The sequence below is a fragment of the Siphateles boraxobius genome, unplaced genomic scaffold (genome assembly GCF_051911475.1).
Source record: "Siphateles boraxobius isolate OS27281-9 unplaced genomic scaffold, OSU_SipBor_1 6, whole genome shotgun sequence".
Taxonomy (NCBI): Eukaryota; Metazoa; Chordata; class Actinopteri; order Cypriniformes; family Leuciscidae; genus Siphateles; species Siphateles boraxobius.
Window position 1 is genome coordinate 24,745,132 of NW_027509186.1, and position 18,564 is coordinate 24,763,695.

The 18,564-nt window shown below is 36.1% G+C and overlaps 1 protein-coding gene across 3 annotated transcripts; it reads left to right on the forward strand.

The window, feature by feature from the left end:
* Nucleotides 1-714: 714 nt before the first annotated feature.
* hif1al (hypoxia inducible factor 1 subunit alpha, like) lies at nucleotides 715-17,608 on the forward strand. 3 transcript variants are annotated; one of them, XM_077208359.1, is made up of 15 exons: nucleotides 715-959; nucleotides 7,597-7,787; nucleotides 9,062-9,213; nucleotides 9,958-10,042; nucleotides 10,188-10,300; nucleotides 11,271-11,458; nucleotides 12,208-12,314; nucleotides 12,527-12,674; nucleotides 13,274-13,509; nucleotides 14,347-14,486; nucleotides 14,566-14,661; nucleotides 14,757-14,887; nucleotides 15,452-15,563; nucleotides 15,685-15,802; nucleotides 15,890-17,608. In XM_077208359.1, exons 1-15 carry the CDS (start codon nucleotides 937-939, stop codon nucleotides 15,967-15,969), a joined length of 1,920 nt encoding a protein of 639 aa, XP_077064474.1. In that variant the 5' UTR covers nucleotides 715-936; the 3' UTR covers nucleotides 15,970-17,608. The 3 variants fall into 3 exon arrangements, with proteins under 3 accessions (XP_077064474.1, XP_077064475.1, XP_077064476.1); XM_077208360.1 differs by having other exon boundaries at nucleotides 809-959; nucleotides 7,597-7,794; nucleotides 9,072-9,213; XM_077208361.1 differs by lacking the exon at nucleotides 715-959 and adding an exon at nucleotides 7,149-7,405.
* Nucleotides 17,609-18,564: the final 956 nt, after the last annotated feature.

Below are 18,564 nucleotides of genomic sequence, written 5' to 3' on the forward strand. Positions count from 1 at the left end.
TGAAAAATTTAAAATATTGAGCAGCACAACTGTTTCCAACATTGATAATAAATCAGCATATTAGAAAGAATGAATTCTGAAGGATCATGTGACAATGAAGATTGGAGTAATGATGCCAAAAATAAATTATAATTTAAAGTATATTAAGATAGAAAACTATTATTTTAAACTGTAGTATTATTTCACAATATTTTTTTTCTGTTTTTTTGATCAAATAATTGTAGGCTTGATGAGTGTAAGAGACTTCTTTTGAAAAAAACATTAAAAATAGTAATGTTTCCAAACATTACACCGGTATTCAGTATATATATATATTTATATATTTATATATATATTTATATCATTCTATAATGTATGACAGATCTGGATTAATGAAGATAGGGTTTCTTTCAAAGAGGGTTTTGTGTTTATTATTGTCCACAAATGTCAAGAATACCTCTGCAGGGAAAATGTGTTAAAACTTCCCCCGTTTCAAAGACAAGCCTAGTCCCAGACTAAAATGCATGTTTTAAAAAAATGTTTGAATCTAAAGTAAATTTAGTGACATTGACATATCAGAAAATATGTCAGTGCCATTGTTTTGTCTCAAGATGCACATAAATAGTATTTTCTAAGGCACTTTTTATAAAAGCTACTTAAATGTCCTAATTAAAGGCCTAATCCTGAATTAAAATATGCCCTGTCTGTGAAACCAGGCCTATATTACTTGCTTTTACCAATGTTCATATCAGACCCACTCGACGATCATTTTGTTTGTTATGATTTCTCGTGCCCACCGTGACTTTTATTTTGACACGCAGCTCTTTTTCAAAGATTAGTATTCGAGCCTCTTTAGAAGAACAGAGATAAACAACAAGCAGCAGACGAGACGACGTCTGCCGTCCATTCAAGCTTTACAGATACAAAACTCGGATTTGCAGTGATTTCATTTGAGAGATGGTGAACTCTGCGATGAAAAGGTAAGGCGTTTATCTTCCAACAGCCTTCATAGAAGGTATGGCGTGTGGATTTAATAATAAGGGATAAAAGGGGAAATGTGTTCCTCCAGTCGATGGCTGTATGCATGGCCTCATGAGCGTGCCGTCGGTCATTGATATTTATTGGCGCTGGTGTTAGTTCACCGAAATAGATCTGTGTTATCATTTTCATATCTATCTTGATGTGAGCTTTTGAGTGAGTTTTGCGCTTGATTTGGTTGGAGTGTTTGTTTTGATCATATGTGTAAAGACAATAGGCTATCGATTTTATTGTATACAGACAAAATATACAATTTATAATAATAAACTAGAGACATTGAACTCTTAAATTTATATTTTTTGTACCAGCTGTGTGATTTTAGTAATGTCTTCAGACAATTAAAAACAGGACCTTAGTGGTCTTTAGGGCCACATGGTCAATAAAACTGCTTGAAGTGAAGGCAATGTTCTTGTGTTTTGTTTACACAGTCATAAGAACGATAAATTCCTGCAATGGCGCTACACCTTTGTTCTAGGATACTATAATCTTGCACAATCTATATCATCATAAGCTGTTTGTTTATAATGGTTGATGTTTAATTAAAAAATCTGGTCAACACTTTAACATTCAGTGGGCTGAATGAGCTCTTTTAGTGGTGTAAGGTCACATAAAGGGTGACTTCAGGTAAATTGGGTCACTTATTGACATTAATATGACTGTCAAAGAGTGACCAAATTGCATGAATTTACCTCATATACATATATATATATATATAGTTAGTGAAATAATGCTTAGAAATCCATCAAAAATAAATGTATCTCTCATCAGATGGGCTTAAAATGGAAGGTTTGTCTGTGCCAAAACATCAACTTCTTTTGTTCCTCTTTTGTGCAAAAGACTGTAAGTTCCTTAGTAAAAGTATTTGACATTGTAGCTTAATATATTTGATTAAAACTAACAAAACTAACTTTGATCTTTCATTAGCAGAGCATTATGTATTCTCTAAACAATTTTAGTAACATATTTAGGTTAATAGGTTATGTGTTTAATATGTGTCATGCACTTGCATCAAAAAATACATTATTTTTTTGTACAATGTACTTCTTCTGTTCAGAAGTTAATTACAGGTGTAATTACATTCAGGCACTGTATCAAATTACATGTTAGTACATAGTAGTAAAAGACACTTAATGTAAAGTAAGTCATGACGCTACATGTATAATATTTATAAAGGTATAAAATGCTCTTAAAAAAGGAGTACTGCACATAACACCTCAAGACTTTCCAAACGTATTTCTGTCAACAACCCACATATCTGAAGGAAATGATGCAAACACTTTCAGAATGAAGTAGTCCTGAGTACATTTTGTTCTCTGTTGTCTTAGCATAGTCTCCCCTCCCATCACTGTTCAAACAAACTTAGCTGAACCTCTCGCTCAGTCAGTCCAGGGAACTGCAGTTGGAACGAGTCCAAAGAGTCTTATAGAAGCAATCGTATTACAAACATCCCATGGAACTTGTCTGGAAAAACTGACTTGAACTACAGGATTGACAAGTGACAATAAAGAATATCTGCTGCAAATTTACTGCATATCCACTAAGAGTTTGCAAAGAGAACACGGTGTTCCCGAAGCAATATGAGAAAACAAACTCAAGAACTTTTCTCAAAAGTAAAACATTGATATTGTTGCTTTGCAAGGATTTTTATTTTATTTTAAATAACCTTTTAAATAAATGCTGTTTTTTTAAATCAATGGTTTCCTCAAAAATATTAGGTAGCACAACTGTTTTCAACATTGATAACTGTAAGAAATGTTTTTGAAGGATCATGTGACACTGAAGACTGTTGTAAATCACATAAATAAATTACATGATAAATAATATTTGAATATAAAAGTTATTTTTAATTTTACACAGTATTACTGTTTTACCATACTTTTTGATCAGATTAATGCAGTCTTGTTAAACATAAGAAACTTTAATAACATTAAAAAGTCTTACAGACCTCAAACTTTGGAATGTTAGTGTACAAAGATATGTTCATCTAGATTTCTGTTTACAATAAAGTAAATCTACTGCATTTCCACTAAAAGTTTACAAAGAAAACAGTGTTCCTCTCAAAACCTTTTCTCATATGGATGATATGGGCACATTGATATTGATGCTTTGCAAGGATCAGTAAGGTTGACCTGTAATGTAGGTCAGCGTAGAAATAGTTATGGGTTATAGGTAATGTTGTGTAGTGTAAATGTAAACAGGTCATACAGCTTCATATTCATACCCTGATGTACCACCAGATTCATATAAGTCAGTATAAGATCTGATGTGAACATTACTCCCCAGTAAAGCCTGTCACTTATGAACAGGCTGGGATGGGTTGCACACTGCACTTCCAGTTCCCCCTACGCTGATGGTGTTGATATTTTACCAGAATACATAATAACACTCGCTGTAAATCCCCAGCCATCCAAACAGCAGAAGGGATGGGCTTGACTGTTGTGACGTGGCTGAAGAACACAGTGTTCCTTCATTTGTTTACTGGAGCTTTGGCACAAGACTGCGTGCACGGCTTTTAAAAATCATTATCAAAGTTAGGGGTTCAGTTTTGAAATAAATGAATGCTGATCCTTTTAGCAAAGATGCATTAAATAGATGAAAAGTATCAGTGAAGACAATTATAATGTCATGAAAGATTTCTGTTTCAAGTAAATGCTGTTGTTTTTAAACTTTCTGTTCATCAAAATTCCTTAATTTTTTTCAACAGTTTCAACATTGATAATAATAAGAATTGTCTCTTTAGCAACAAATCAGCATATTTCACAATATTACTGTTTTACTTGATTCAATCAACTAAATGTAGCCTTGGTGAGCATACAACACTTGATTAAAAAACATTCACAACAATAGCTTATAATGTACAATATGAAGTAGATTTTCTGAAGATTTGTTTGCACTTAGCATTCAGATAGTCAACTTAAAACTGTCACTCTTTAGGCGTTCGTTGTTATGATCAGGTTTATCTCTGATGGTTTTAAGGACTTTAAATATAATTCGCTCTCTAGATCTTATTACTCTCTGATTGGATTTGCAATGTGCAGTACAACCAGTTTATCCTACTAATCCATTCCCAGAATATGCAAAGCCCAAAAGGGTAATGTACCGTTTTTTTGTTTTTTTACTGTCCCAGAGAACAAATAATCTCCAATGTTGTCATGAATGTGATGGGTGAGCTCTTTCTGTGAGTTATTTTTAGAAGGGGTTGATGAAGGTGTTTGGAATGGTCATTCTGTACGAGTTTCTCCCACAGTGACCACCGGCTGAGAGCGGATTATTGTGGAATCAGATGTGGTCGCCTGGGGCTTGAAATTTGATGCTGGGCCTTGCTTCAGCTTGTCTCATATTTAGCTTTTTGTTCTGACCTAAAGAGTTCCATCTTGATAAGATTTATGTTTAATGCAAGGATCATCATAGTAATCAGTTTTTTTTTATCACACAAAGAACAAAAAGGTGTTTTATTATTTTATTTGACTTTTAGTGTTTTATGTTCCGATTATTGCTGGTTACAATAAATAGTTTATAGGTGAAATAAAGACTTGCAAAATGTTTGTTAAAAGCTTGTTAATTGTGTTTATATGCATAAAACCACATGCTAGCATTGGCAGTTTTCCATTGCTTGTTCTGCTTTATGACTGTACTCTACATTTTAATGTTTTATTTTTTGAAGTTAGAATAATATTCTGCGAGATGATTTTTATTAACACTTACTAAATTATAGAGCTGCATGATTCTGGATAAATTGAGAATAACTTTTTTTTAATTAAATAAAAATTTTTTTTTTAAATGCCCAATTCAAAATGTGATTTACTCTATTTTAATCGCTACTCTGTAGCAATCAGTGTTTATATCCAAACTATAAACTGTTCTTCCAGTACTTCTGTGATAATTTTAATTATTGTAACAGAAATAATGATACTGTGTGTCAATATGGTTTGTGAAACACACCCACTATTAAATGTCATAGCAACAACCAGCGAAAAGGTAAACAGAGATCGTGCCTGTAAACATGGTGCCCACGTCCCATAATGCAACACTGCGTGACGTGCCTTCACATTCCCTATACATGATAATTGCTCTCTTTAATAGATGTAGCCGAATTTTTGACATTTAGGAATAAGATAGGAATAGGATTGTCTTTGAATTGAGATTGCAATAATATTTTTTTTATTTGGTTGGTTTTATGCCCAGTTGTTTTATTAGTCGTATGGTTACAAATAGTCCTTTTGATCCTGGACTGTGATACATGACGGTTTAAGTTTATCCTGACTAGGGTTGCAAATAGGGATGCCAGATATATCGGCCACCAAATCTGTATCGGCAGATATATGTTCATTTTTAATGTTATTGTTATCGCTCCGATTAAAAATGTACCGGATATATTAAAAGCCGATGAATAATGGGTTATTTCCTTCAGTTGAGACACTTCAGATGCTCACTGGTTGCTATGATGGTTTTAAATAGCTTGAGATATGATTTAAATCACTTCAAAAAGGCAAATGCAGTTAAGTGCAACATGTGCACCGCAAGTGTCTAATAGGCTACATAAAATTATGATAACATAACATTGTGTGCTTGGGACATGGCTTTTAATGGCGAAACTTGTTTTTTCAGGCTCTCAAAAATTTAATAAAAATTTGGATTTATAGTTATCGGCCAATATATCTGTTATCGGCTTTCAAATATGAAGAATTATCTGTCATCGGTATCGACCAAAGTTTTCATATCGGTGTATCCCCTAGTTTCAAAGGGGCTGTAAATTTCCGGAAGCTCTTCAGAAGCATAAGCTTCTGGGAAGTTAAGCTGAGGAATTTTGAAAAAAAGTCATTTTACAAGAATTTCTCCAAAGTGTGTACATGTGATTCAGAGAACAAGCGTACACACAAAAAATCGTCGCTCTTTCATAAGTGAAATGTATAAATCGCAAATTATGTTGAAATTGTGCGCATCTGAATATATAACAGAGCACCAGTCAACGTCTAAATCCTTTACTTGAGAATGGCGAGCAGAAAGAATTGCTTACATTTCCAAATACCTTCCATACTTCGACTCTCTGGCATAAGGAAAAGTGCATACGTCTGCTTACCCTGTGACCCTGACGTGGCGCTAAGCACTTTTCCCACGTCAAAGACTTTTTTTTTTTTATAAATACAAACGTTGTCGGGTTTTTTTGTTAGTTTTTTTTCCATTTTAGCATACACTCACTCTGTTCAAATATATGTATATGCACATTGTATAAATTATGCCCCAGGATTTTATAAATGATCTGTGCATGTGATAGAGGAATGCACAGTGCATGCAGGGGGTGTGGGCGAATTAGTCCTGAAGTATGCTGTGTGCATGTGATTGAGAAATGTGCAGCATGGGAATTCAACTGAATTTGCATTAAGTCTGGTTGTTTTAACCAAGATTATGCTGCAAGATGGGTTTTTTTTTCAACTACATTTAAGTTCCTGGTTATTGGCTAACCTGCTATTTTGCAAAGATCCAGAGTATTCCCGTTAATTCCCATATATTCCTATGTGAGTCCTTCGGAGTGAGTCATTATACAGACTTATTCCTGTGTCAATGTTTTTTAGTACTCTACACGTCTTTCGAGTGTGATTTGGGATAGGAATGTTTTTCTTTACCAAAGTGCACAGAGCCTGACTTGACTGACCACAGACTACGTGTCAAATGAAACCGTGTGGCTGAAGCCCAGCTTGGGCAGACATGCTTTGCACATTTCTGTCCTGTTTACTGCACCATGAAATACAATAACGTAATAAATCAATGGCGGTAGGCTTGCTAATTATGTTCTGATAGTGGAAAGGTTAATCCAGTGCTGTAGCCTATATCTAAAGGAATACAGTGCTGGACTATGCGCCCCAAAAAAAGTAATTTTCAAAGTTTAGGGTCAATTTTGAAAGAAATTAACTTAAATCAGCAAAGATGCATTAAATTAAAGAATCCTGATTTTTTGTTTACCTAAAATAACATGAATTATAATAAATCAGTCCAGGTAGTTGTGTTAATTATGTTCTTTGTTTATAAAGTCTGTGCTGAGAGTTTGGCAACTGTCATTTTGTAATGGCAGAGTTCAGTCCTGTTCAGAGCACAAAGGAGGTCACAGACTGAGGGGCTGGGAGGGCCTCTGTCAGATAGGAAGCCAGGGGGAGGGCTGTGGGACAGGCTTTAATGTCATAAACGACCTTCTGAACGAGTTCTTCTACATACTTAAGGCATGTGGAGGAGGGGAACGGGAGTGAAAGGCACAGAGTGAGGGCTTTTCCCCCTTTCATTTCAAAAAGTTTATTTGGGACTCTCTTCTTCCAAGACAAGGATATACAGAGCACCAGAACACACCAATTACAGCTGGGACATTATTATTTTAGGAGGAACAGAGAGCAAAGATGTAAGATGGACGCTCTATTGTTGTTTTTTTCTGTTGGTGTCCTAATTTTAGATTAAGCAAAACTCTAAAGCTTTATGCAAAGATATGTCATTGCAAAAACGTTATTTTCTAAATTTGGTTTCTTGACGAGGATTGGATATTCTGAATTTGGACGTTAAATAAGTTTGTTTTCCTTGTTTTTCCTTGTTTAGGCCCAGTTTGGAGCAGCGGAAGGTGCGTTCTCGTGACGCGGCGCGCTGTAGGAGGAGTCAGGAGACTGAGGTGTTTTACGAGCTGGCACACTCGCTACCCCTTCCACGACGTATCGCCTCCCACCTGGACAAAGCTGCCATCATGAGGGTGGCGCTCAGCTATCTGCGCATGAACCGCTTGATCCAATCCGGTGGGTTCTACTGAAATCAAGCAGGAAATTGTATGATGTGTAGCAGTGGTCCTCAATCGGTTGCTCAAAACCCCAAAATGAGTCTTGGTACTGTTTTAATAGTTTGACAGCAAGGGGAAAACAATGTTAAATGTCAGTAATAAGTGAATCTAAATATAATAATGCTGGTGTTGTTGATGGTAGAAAAACTTGCTCGAAAACACAAGCGAAAAAAATCAGCCTAGATTTGGGGTGAATCCCAATTATCGGTCTTACCCCTTCCCCTTGGTTTTGCATGTTTACGTGAGAGTAAGGGCTATCCTAATTCTCGTTTTGATCGAGGGGTACCCCTTGGTTTCAAAATGCTTGGTTTTCAGAGGTATCTACCACTTCCCCTTAGCCCTACCCCTTGATCAAAACGAGAATTGGGATAGCCCTTACTCTCACGTGAACGTGCAGGGGGAAGGGGTAAGACTCATTAAATTTGGGTTAAAATTCAAGTTGAATAAATCTGTTTTGCGATGAACACAGTGTGTTTGTGCAGGCAATTAATGGCAATTAATGGATGCCAGATGCATGAAAACATTACACCTCAGGACATTTTGAAACCAACACTCGTTCAAATAATCAAAATATAGTTCAGTGTATAACAAATTTCGATGTTTCATTGTATGGACCTTTTGTTTTGCATTATAAATAATATTGGTACTGTGTTTGTGTGTACATTTTTTTTATTTATATATATTATACACACACACAAATACACACACTACTGTTCAAAAGTTTGGGGTCGGCAAGATTTTGAAATGTTTTCGAAAGTCTCTTGATATTGTAATTGTGAAATATTATTACAATTTAAAATAACTATTTTCTATTTTAATATATTATAAAATGTAATTTATTCCTGAAATGGCAAAGCTGAATTTTTTCAGCATCATTACTCCAGTCTTCAGTGTCACATGATCCTTCAGAAATTATTCTAATATGATGATTTGCTCAAGAAACTATATCAACAGTTGTGCAACTTGATTGTTTTGTGTGGAAACTGTGATACAATGTTCAGGATTCTTTGAAAATAACATTATTTATTTGAAATTGAAATCTTTTGTAACATTATAATGGTCTTTACTGTCACTGTTGATCAATTTAATGCATCCTTGCAGAATAAAAGTGTTGATTACATTTGGGGGGGAAAAAACTTTAGTGTATATATGTATACACGTAGGAGCATGTTCAAATACTTTTCCTTTCGCAAATATATGCTAGTGCTAATATTTGGTTCTTGTTGAATCCAGCGGGGCAGACAGAAACTAAGACGGAGGAAACGGAGAATCCCACTGATGGCTTTTATCAGCAGGCTCTGGCTGGCTTTATTCTGGTGATGACCGAGGAAGGGGACATGGTCTTCCTCTCAGAGAGTGTCAACAAATACATCGGCATCACACAGGTGAGTGTCGTTCCTGCATATTGAAGTACTGCATAAAAACCTCAGTGTGAATTTCACAATGTGGAGCATTTCAAACATGTTGGCCGTAGTAGAGTAACACATGGTGTCACTTTGGATTCCTCCCCTGTGGTACGAGGCATAATGTTCAGGTTACGTGTGTGACCAAACACCTTAGAATAGATCCGTTCCTGAGGGAACACATGCAGTCTAGTGCGTTTTTGAGCTCTGTTGTTATCTAGGTTAATATAGAGTAATGCAATGATAAAAGAGATTGATAGTACTGAAATCCAACAGACATGACACTGAAGGAGTATATGATGTAATGTTATAATATAATATATAGTAATAAATAATCTCTTAATGGTATTTTTAGTTGTCTAAATAATTTTGTTACAGTGAAGGCATTTAAAGAATGATAGTAGTGGGTGACTTGATGGAAAGGACATGAAATCTCAGACAAATGACCTACATTCACTCTTTGTATTGCAACTATAGAGTTCATCTACTGAAATTGAAACATGTTCAGGTGATTCATTTCTGGGAGTATGTCAAATGCATATTCCAAACATTTATTAAAGAAAATGGAAAAAAAATGAAAGTGCAAAATAGTTGGTCACATGTATGACATTTATTTTGGATAAATTAATCTGCAAAATACAATAAATGTAAATGTTTTCTGTTCTTTTTAAAAAAAATCATGTCTCTAGTGTCATGGTATTGTTTTGAATGCATTTTGTTGTACAGCTGGAGCTGCTTGGACAGAGTGTGTATGAGTTTGTTCATCCCTGTGACCAAGAAGAATTGCGAGACATCCTCACCACAAGACCAGGTTATAAAAGATTTCTTGCCCAAAGGATATTTTTGGCTGTATTTTAGTTGCTATGCAGTGACCTACTGTTTATTGAATTATTTTATGAAGTCTTATGTGTTACTGACCATGTTTGGAACTGACCAGGAGAATTTTCCATCCTCAGGTATTTCAAAGAAAAAGACAGAGAAGTCGGTAGAACATAATTTTTTCCTTCGGATGAAGAGCACACTCACCCACACAGGAAGAACAGTTAATATCAAGTCTGCAAACTGGAAGGTACACAAACTGTAAATATTATGTTCAAAAATGTTTTTTTAATATCCATGGACACACTTTTCAATGTGTTAAGACAGGAAACTGTAGGAAGAAGTGGTCTGTAAATTACCCAAGCTTCATCCAAACTCACAGAATAGCAAATGTACAGTGTTTGTCCATGTGTACCAGTTTTGTTTTTATAAGGATTTTGATGGTGTGACATTGTTTAATAAATACTGGTGTTGGACTTCCTTTAGCTATTTTCATACGCAGCACCTGTTAGCTCATCTTTGGTGGGTGTAGATTGCTGTGAGGGGTATGCAGGACTGTATCAGTATTACTGCTTAACATCAGCTTGGCTCTTTGTTGAACTATGGGGTCAGGTCCCATGAGTGCATAAAACAGGACACAAATACACAGAAGGCAGAGGTCCAACTACATTCAGTGCCAAGATAGAAAGCACTGGCCAACTTGACCGCTTGCTTCGCACGTCATGTTACACAATATTGTGTTTTTCATATTGGTCATCTGTATTTTGTTGAGAAATGAACAAACAGTCTGTGAGGAACTTTGATTGGGTTGTAAACTTTCTGAACTCAGAATACAGTATATTCACTTTTGTCTAAAAGTTTGGATTCTGTAAGATTTAAAAAAAAATGTTTTTGAAAGCAATCCCTTATGCTCACCAAGGCTGCATTTATTTGATCAAAAATACAGGAATATTGTCAAATAAAATTACTATTTAAAACATCTTTTTTTATTTGATATATTTTAAAATGTAATTTATTCCTGTGATGGCAATTCCTCTGAAGCTCACAGGATAATGGCAGCATGACAGGCTTTAGTGGGCAGGAATGTCAGGATTCTTTTTAACATTTTAAATGCCTTTACTGTCACTTTTTACCATGCTTTATTTATCAAAAGTGCAGATTGGACTAAGTTTATAATTTCAAATTCTTCTTAAATCTCATTTTTTTCATGTATTCTCCAGGTCCTTCATTGCACAGGACACATGCAGACGTTCAGCGGTGATGACGAGAACTCGCTCCCTGCTGGCAGCTTCCTGACATTGCTGTGCGAGCCCATTCCTCACCCTTCCAGCGTTGAATTCCCACTGGACAGCAGCACTTTCCTCACACGCCATAACATGGACCTGACTTTCACACAGTGTGACGGACGGTAAGATATTTAGAAATGTAGAAATGCATGCTCGTGCATATTCTCTTAGATGTACACAGCACACACTCAAACGTCGTAAAAGTTCAAGTGTCCGATGACTCCAGAGGGTCAGCAGAGTTTCTCTGTGTAGGAGTGTGTTCTGTTCACCTCTTTGAAGCAGCCTGTGAGGTGTCCAAATTCACCTTTTTATACTCACGGTTTAATCTACTCACACGTACAGTGAGCTCGAGTTTCCTGTCTTTTTTTCTCAGCTTGCACTTAGCACGGTATATTTATAGTCTCACTGTTGGGATCGGACACAACAACAGTGAATGTGAAATTGCAGTTTTAATTGAATATAAGATTAAAAAAGACCCTAAAATAATGACAAGAATTGTCCTCACAAGCTTCACGCAAAAGCAAACATAAAGACACAAACACATATGCAAGAACAATGTAGTCAGATTCACAAACAAATGACATGAACCAGCTCATGAAAGACTTGATCAATCAATCAAAAAATTAATAATTTCCATGGGTCTAGTCTTTACATCTGTTTGTTTGAAGTTTTAATCAGGTCTCCTCTGTTGGAGTAGAATTGGCTAGGTGGCGCTGTCACAAAAAAACTATGGTCCTAGAACTGCGGTCCTAAAACTGCAGCCTCTGGTATTGCAGGAATATAATATTGCCCAAATGTAATTTTCATTTCAGTTTTCAGCTAAATTAAAACTTTAGTTTTAAAATATTGATTGACTGTTCTATGTTCACAGAGTCACTGAGCTTGTTGGATACCACCCTGAGGATCTGATTGGCCAGTCTGCCTATGAGTTTTTTCACGCCCTTGATTTTGACCATATGACCAGGAGTTTAAACATCTGTAAGTTTAAGTGTTTCTTCATTCTTTTCTGTGATATCTTTTTACAATGCATTCAGTCTCAACTCCACAACCAGTCAACTTAACTTGTTGAAAATTCCGTGACAATATCCACAATAACGTTGTTTTGTTTTGATGTTTTCTTTTATAGAATGAAAAAAATGGCCGATGCCAAACGAGTAAACTCTTCCTGATCTTTTCCTTTGTACTTGCAGTGTTCTCCAAGGGCCAGGTGTGCACCAGCCATTACCGCTTTCTGGCTAAGAATGGAGGATATGTCTGGACTGAAACTCAAGCCACTGTCCTCTACAACAGCAAGACCTCTCAACCCGAGGCTGTGGTCTGCCTCAACTTTATCCTCAGGTAGCTCAGTCTGACTCAGTGTAACATCTGTTTCTTTGTGAACATTTTTGAAAACTGTGACGTGATGCACGTGTATTACGTGCTCAGTCTATTGGCGTATAGTTTTTCTTTACAAAGTGACATCGCCGACTACTGGCCTGGCATGCATAATACAGGGCATTTAATCTTTTTCGAGAATCATTTTGACAACGTTGTTGTCTGTATGTTAAAAAAACCAAAAGGAAAACCTTTTCCGTTTTTAGTTCATCGTTGTTGTGTAAACATACACTAAAATTGCTAAAAAACAAAACGAATCCATGTGTCTAAGCAAGCTGTTACCAATTTAAAATCCTGCTAACGCAATCTCTAATTCCAAAAGAGGACGAATAATTTTCACTGGACGAATTTTGAGTGTTTATGCTTTCGAATAAAAATGCAATAAATAAAACACAAAAAAGTGACAATTAACAGGCTATGTTATATTAAATGTAAGTTTTTAAAAAATATATATATTTCATTTTATTTCATGCAACAAAATATTTTAATGGTTTTATTTTTAGTTAACGATAATAACCCTGTTGTGAAAGGATGAGTAATTCTTGTTTCTCTCTTTCTGGCAGTGGCGTGGAAGAGGCAGATGTTGTGTTCTCATTGGAACAGACCTGTGAGAAACCAAAGCCCAAAGCTGAGAGGCTGAGTGAGCTGGAGGAGGAGGAGGAGGAAGAGGAAGAGAAAACGGAGGAGGAGGAGGACATGGAGGAGAGCAACACTGCAGAGCTCTTCCTCCAGATGGAGAACACAGAGGAGTTACTGCAGCTGGCACCTCATTCTGGAGACGCTATCATTTCCCTAACAGGTGCTCACAATCATCCCACAGAAAAGAAACGTTTTTGATTGGTCCTCTAAAATCAATATAGTTGTGGATTCTTAGGTTGTATTCACACCTGCCTTGTTTGGTTCGATTGAATCGAACTCTAGTTCGTTTCCCCCCTTGGTGCGGACCTTTTGGGCAGGTGTGAATACAGCAATCGAACTCGGGTGCGGACCAAACAACCGAACCGAGGACCAGCTGAAGAGGTGGTCTCGGTACGGTTCCAAACGAACTCTGGTACGGTTCGTTTACGGTGTGAACATGAACCGACCCAATTGCAAGAAAGCGCTGCGCCTTTGAGTTAACAGGCTTCCGTAGTCGACTTGCGTTATGGGAAAGTGATCTGTTGTAGCCTACTACATTACATCTGTTGCGCGTCTTTCTGCACGTCGTGTGTGCATCATTGGAATGGAATGAATGAATGAGTATGTGCATCAGGACATTCACACACAGAGCATTCTCTTTAGTCTAATCGCGCATAGATGCAAAAAAAAGCATTTGCAGTTCATATAATGTAACGATAGTTAGCCTACAATACAAGGATGATGCTGCGTTCATTTACGTTAAGCCTTTTTTGCACTTCCTGATTTCCCTACTTGAGAATCCTTGTCCAATGAATAGACGGCCTTAGCACACGTGTGGTTTTGTTTACAAATTTTGGTTCACTTGCAAAAAGAGCAGTGTGAATGCGAACCGTACCAAAAAAAAATAAAAATAAAATTATTTGGTCCGGACCAAAGCAAGTGAACTATCGGACTTTCCTGGTGTGAATACACCCTTAGAAAAATCTAATGTGATCCTAATATTGCCTATTATTCACAGACGGTGTGGAGTTGTCCTTCTGCCGTCCACCTAGTCCCAACAGTATCCCAGAATGCCCTCAGGACTTCTGTACGCCTGAACTCCGCCAGCTCCTTTCTCCAATTTTCGAAATTCAGCCCGCCAAGTCTCCACCTGCTGCAGTAAGTATGAGATTGTATGTTTGTCTGGCTGTCTTTGTTGGTTTGAGTAGTTTATCTGATGTTTAAGGGTCTGTTTTAGACCCCCGCTGAAGAGCTGCCCGTGGAGATGGAAGTGGTGGAGAAGTTCTTCACCCTCAAACCTGAAGAGAGCGTAACTCTGAAAGGACAGTCAGAGGTAGTTCTCGAAATGATTTTCAGATACCTTGTGAGATGTTTTAGACGTGTTTGAGAGAGAAGTCACGGGTGTTTAATGCTTTCGTTCTCTGACAGGCTATGGATGAGCTTGATTTGGACATGCTAGCTCCATATATCTCTATGGATGATGACTTCCAGTTGACCTTCTTGCCCCAGAGTGAAATGGCTGCATCTTCAGAAATTATAACAAACACTTCAAGGAAACGGTAAGGATGATAAAGGAGCTTTCAGATGGTTTGCTTGTTTCAATTATGATAACATTTTTGGGGTCTGATGATATTTTTTAAATGTTTTTTAAAGTTGTCTCTTATGCTCACAAAGGCTGTATTTATTTGAACAAAATACAGTAAAAACAGTATTAATTGTAATATAACTAATATTGTGAAATATGATTACAATTTACAATTCCTGTTTTCTATTTGAATACATTTTTTTTTAAGTGATTTATTCCTGTGATGCAAAGCTGTATTTTCAGCATCATTACTCCATTCTTCAGTGTCACATGATCCTTCAGAAATCATTCTAATATGCTGATTTGGTGCTTAAGAAACACTTTTTTTCTAGGATTCTTTGATCAATAGAAAGTTCAAAAAGAGCAGCATTTATTTTAAATACAAAGCTTTTGTAACATTACAAATTATTTACTGTCACTTTTGATCAATTTAATGCATAATTTCTGCATAAAGTATTAATTTCTTACCCCAAACTTTTGAACAGTAGTGTATGAGACAGATATTTAATGCTCCATTCTATGTCTGTATCCACAATAGATGTTTTGAAGATGAGGAGGAAGATGACATTCCTGTTCTGGCTGCCAAATGGGAGAAGAAACAGTTGAGCAGCTCCATAGAGGAACAGTTTCTGCTCAGCCACACATTACTGGTAAAGACAAAGGATTGATCTGTTATTTGTGGGCCTTCAAGTTTTAAACTGTATTCACACAACACACCTGGTATAGAAAATGTTTCATTGTGAATTGTTATACTTTTTTTTTTAATGGCAGACTGGCTTGTCCGACGATGCTTCGGAAGAATTAGAACCGCCACCTCAAAAACGAAGTCAGCTTTTGACCGACAGGGACCCGTTACTGGGTGGAGTGCAGGCGTTGAGTGATAGAGCAGGTATGTGACGTTATTTTAAAAAGTCCTGTTGAAGATCAAGTTCATTTGTAAAAGCTATCTCATTAGCTATTTTTTTCTCATACACAGCTCTCATGAGAAGCACCTTCCTGTCACGCCCACCTGACCTATTGCGACCTGTTGCTGAAACAATGCCGTCCCTTATTTGAAGAATGAACAGTGTGGACGAGTTCTCAGCTAATACAGTGACCGCTAACAGGGAGGGTTACGAATAACCCTCTTCTCGCTCAACATGTATCAACTTAACATGTATTTCAGAGTGATGTTTTATGCACGAAACACAGGAGGATAATTGGTCTAAACATTCTATAACATATGTCCAGCTCTTTTTTTTAAATATATATATACACACACACACACACATAAAGTGGTCAACATTTGAAGTGGATCAAAAAAGGTCATCAAAAAACGGGTATAGGTTAAAATTCATGTATAACTTTAATGAAAGGTTTTGATCCTCTTCAAATGTTGACTACTGTGTGTGTATATATGTATGTATGTATGTATGTATGTGTGTGTGTGTGTGTATATATATGTATGTGTGTGTGTGTGTGTGTGTGTGTATATATACATATACATATATACACAAACACACACACATATACACACATACATACACACACACACACACACACTCACACACAAAATATATATATATAGACACAATTTTTTTGCCCCAATACTATAATCAAAAGTAGTTTCAATAGACTTTAGTTAGTAGAATTAGTTTAATATAGTCATTTGTTTATGAATTTCCCGTTCTCAGCAGACCCTGATTTTAGATTTGTCTGTAGATGGCGACATTTCTGAAAAAGAATGGTTCTCCAGTCACCCCGCGTTTTCTGCCGTTCAGCCCAGTTTCTTCAAAAGCACAAATGCGGCCAAAAGGGGGCAGAAATCGAAGCTAAACTGGCCAGGATATGTTTGAAATAGTGTTAACATGTTGTTCTACCACTTGTAGCCTTAATCTAAACTTCAAGCATAACCTCACTTGACTGTAGGTTTATCTGAAAGAAGCTTCACGAGGTGATTTCTTACAATGGTTCTGTTTGGTGCTAGAATCATGGGTTGGGCTGATTTTGAGTGGATGAGGTCATGCTTTTTTAGTTAATAGATTATTCACTGATGCCATAGCTGACAAACGCAACAAATACTCTATCAGTAATCATCTGATTTTTATAAAGCATTTTATATACTATTGCAATTACAACTTGTAAGTGAATCTATACTTTGTGTCTTTGGTGTTGAACTACAAATATTACTGTTTTCTGTTGTTGTATCTTTTCCAGTATGTCGATTGATCTATAATGGTTTTCAAAGAGGCTATGGTGTTATCACTGCAGTCGTATTTGACTGAAATCTTGTCTGATGTCTTCTTGAATCCTAATATGAGATGCTAATGACAAATGTGCTAGTCAGTGGCTTGAAATCATTCACAGCAAGCGATCATCTTCGGTCTAGTTATTTGCTGATGTAAACTGATGTTTTATCACCTTTAATGCACCAGATACATTTTGTAAAAGGATAGCATACAGTATTAGTTGCTTTTTTCAGTTGACTGTGATTATATTTTCCCCTGATTTCTGTAGCTAGGTCAGACACGACTCAAGGGGCCTTATTCAAATGGTGTCAGATAAGAGGCATACCATTAACATATGGATAATAGTTCTTCTGATTACTTGGACTTTTTGTTATGTTACTTTGCGTATTTTTGCATCATTTATTTCAAATGTATGTATACCTTGTATTGACTGATAAAGAAATAAAACATTTTAAATGCTTTCAAAACCTGTGTGCTATGCAAACGGACATAAAATATTGTAAAGCACATATTCATCTTGATTATTTAAAAACTACTTGTTTGTCACAATTTTTTCATGTTTCACACAACTCAATATTCATTGCATAACCCATTTATTTTTTAGATAGATGGACATTGTTTTGTAAGGGACCAGTCAGACATAATGCGTCCATGAATTAAAAAAATACAGGATGCAGCGGTGAGGAATGAAGGTTTTTCTTTTATTTTACACGGTCGCTACATGCAAAAGCTTGCACTACGCTGCTTGAAACTGAAGTCTGAAGGCCAATATTGTCGTGACGTATATCCGACTGACATCTTCTCGAACCAGAAAAAAATAATTATAATTAAGCACGAATTAGCATACCTTTCCAGAACATTTTGTTGACATTAATTTTTTTACAGAGGGAATTTTGTATATTTATCTTTTCGTCACTATATAAATCTATAGAGTGAATCTAAAATATGTCCAATAGCCAGAAACAAATACATTTTAACCACGTTTTTAGAAAAAAAAAGTTATATAAAACCAGGTAAATGACAAGAGCAAAAAAAAGTAAAAACCTTTAGAAATATGTAGGCTATTGTAGGCTATATGTAACTGACGTAGAGATTTCTGCCTTTTTCCTTTCATCTCACATTTTTTCTTTCACCATGTCTCTTTGGGGGCTCCGTAGTTATAAATCATGTGGCTAACACATAACAGATTGTATTATTTTGCTTATTTAGCAAAGAGCATACTTTTTTGTTCCAGTAATCTCTAATGGAGATTAATATTAAATACAAAAACAACTCGGGTGTTTAATATTAAACCCAGGGGCGGTTCGAAGGTCAGTGGATATTCGGGGCTTTAGCCCAAACTAAAATGTGGTATTTTTATTTAAAGGAATTAATTAATTATAAAAAGTTATTTAAGGGAATTAAAAAAAAGAAATCCGTTGGC

What these genes read in the sequence shown, in the direction of transcription:
- hif1al (XM_077208359.1), top strand. Translation starts at nt 937, where the DNA reads ATGGTGAACTCTGCGATGAAAAG. An exon ending in TTCACACAGTGTGACGGACG is followed by an intron (nt 11,459 to 12,207) that starts GTAAGATATTTA and finishes CTATGTTCACAG; the next exon opens with AGTCACTGAGCTTGTTGGAT. An exon ending in GACCAGGAGTTTAAACATCT is followed by an intron (nt 12,315 to 12,526) that starts GTAAGTTTAAGT and finishes TTGTACTTGCAG; the next exon opens with TGTTCTCCAAGGGCCAGGTG.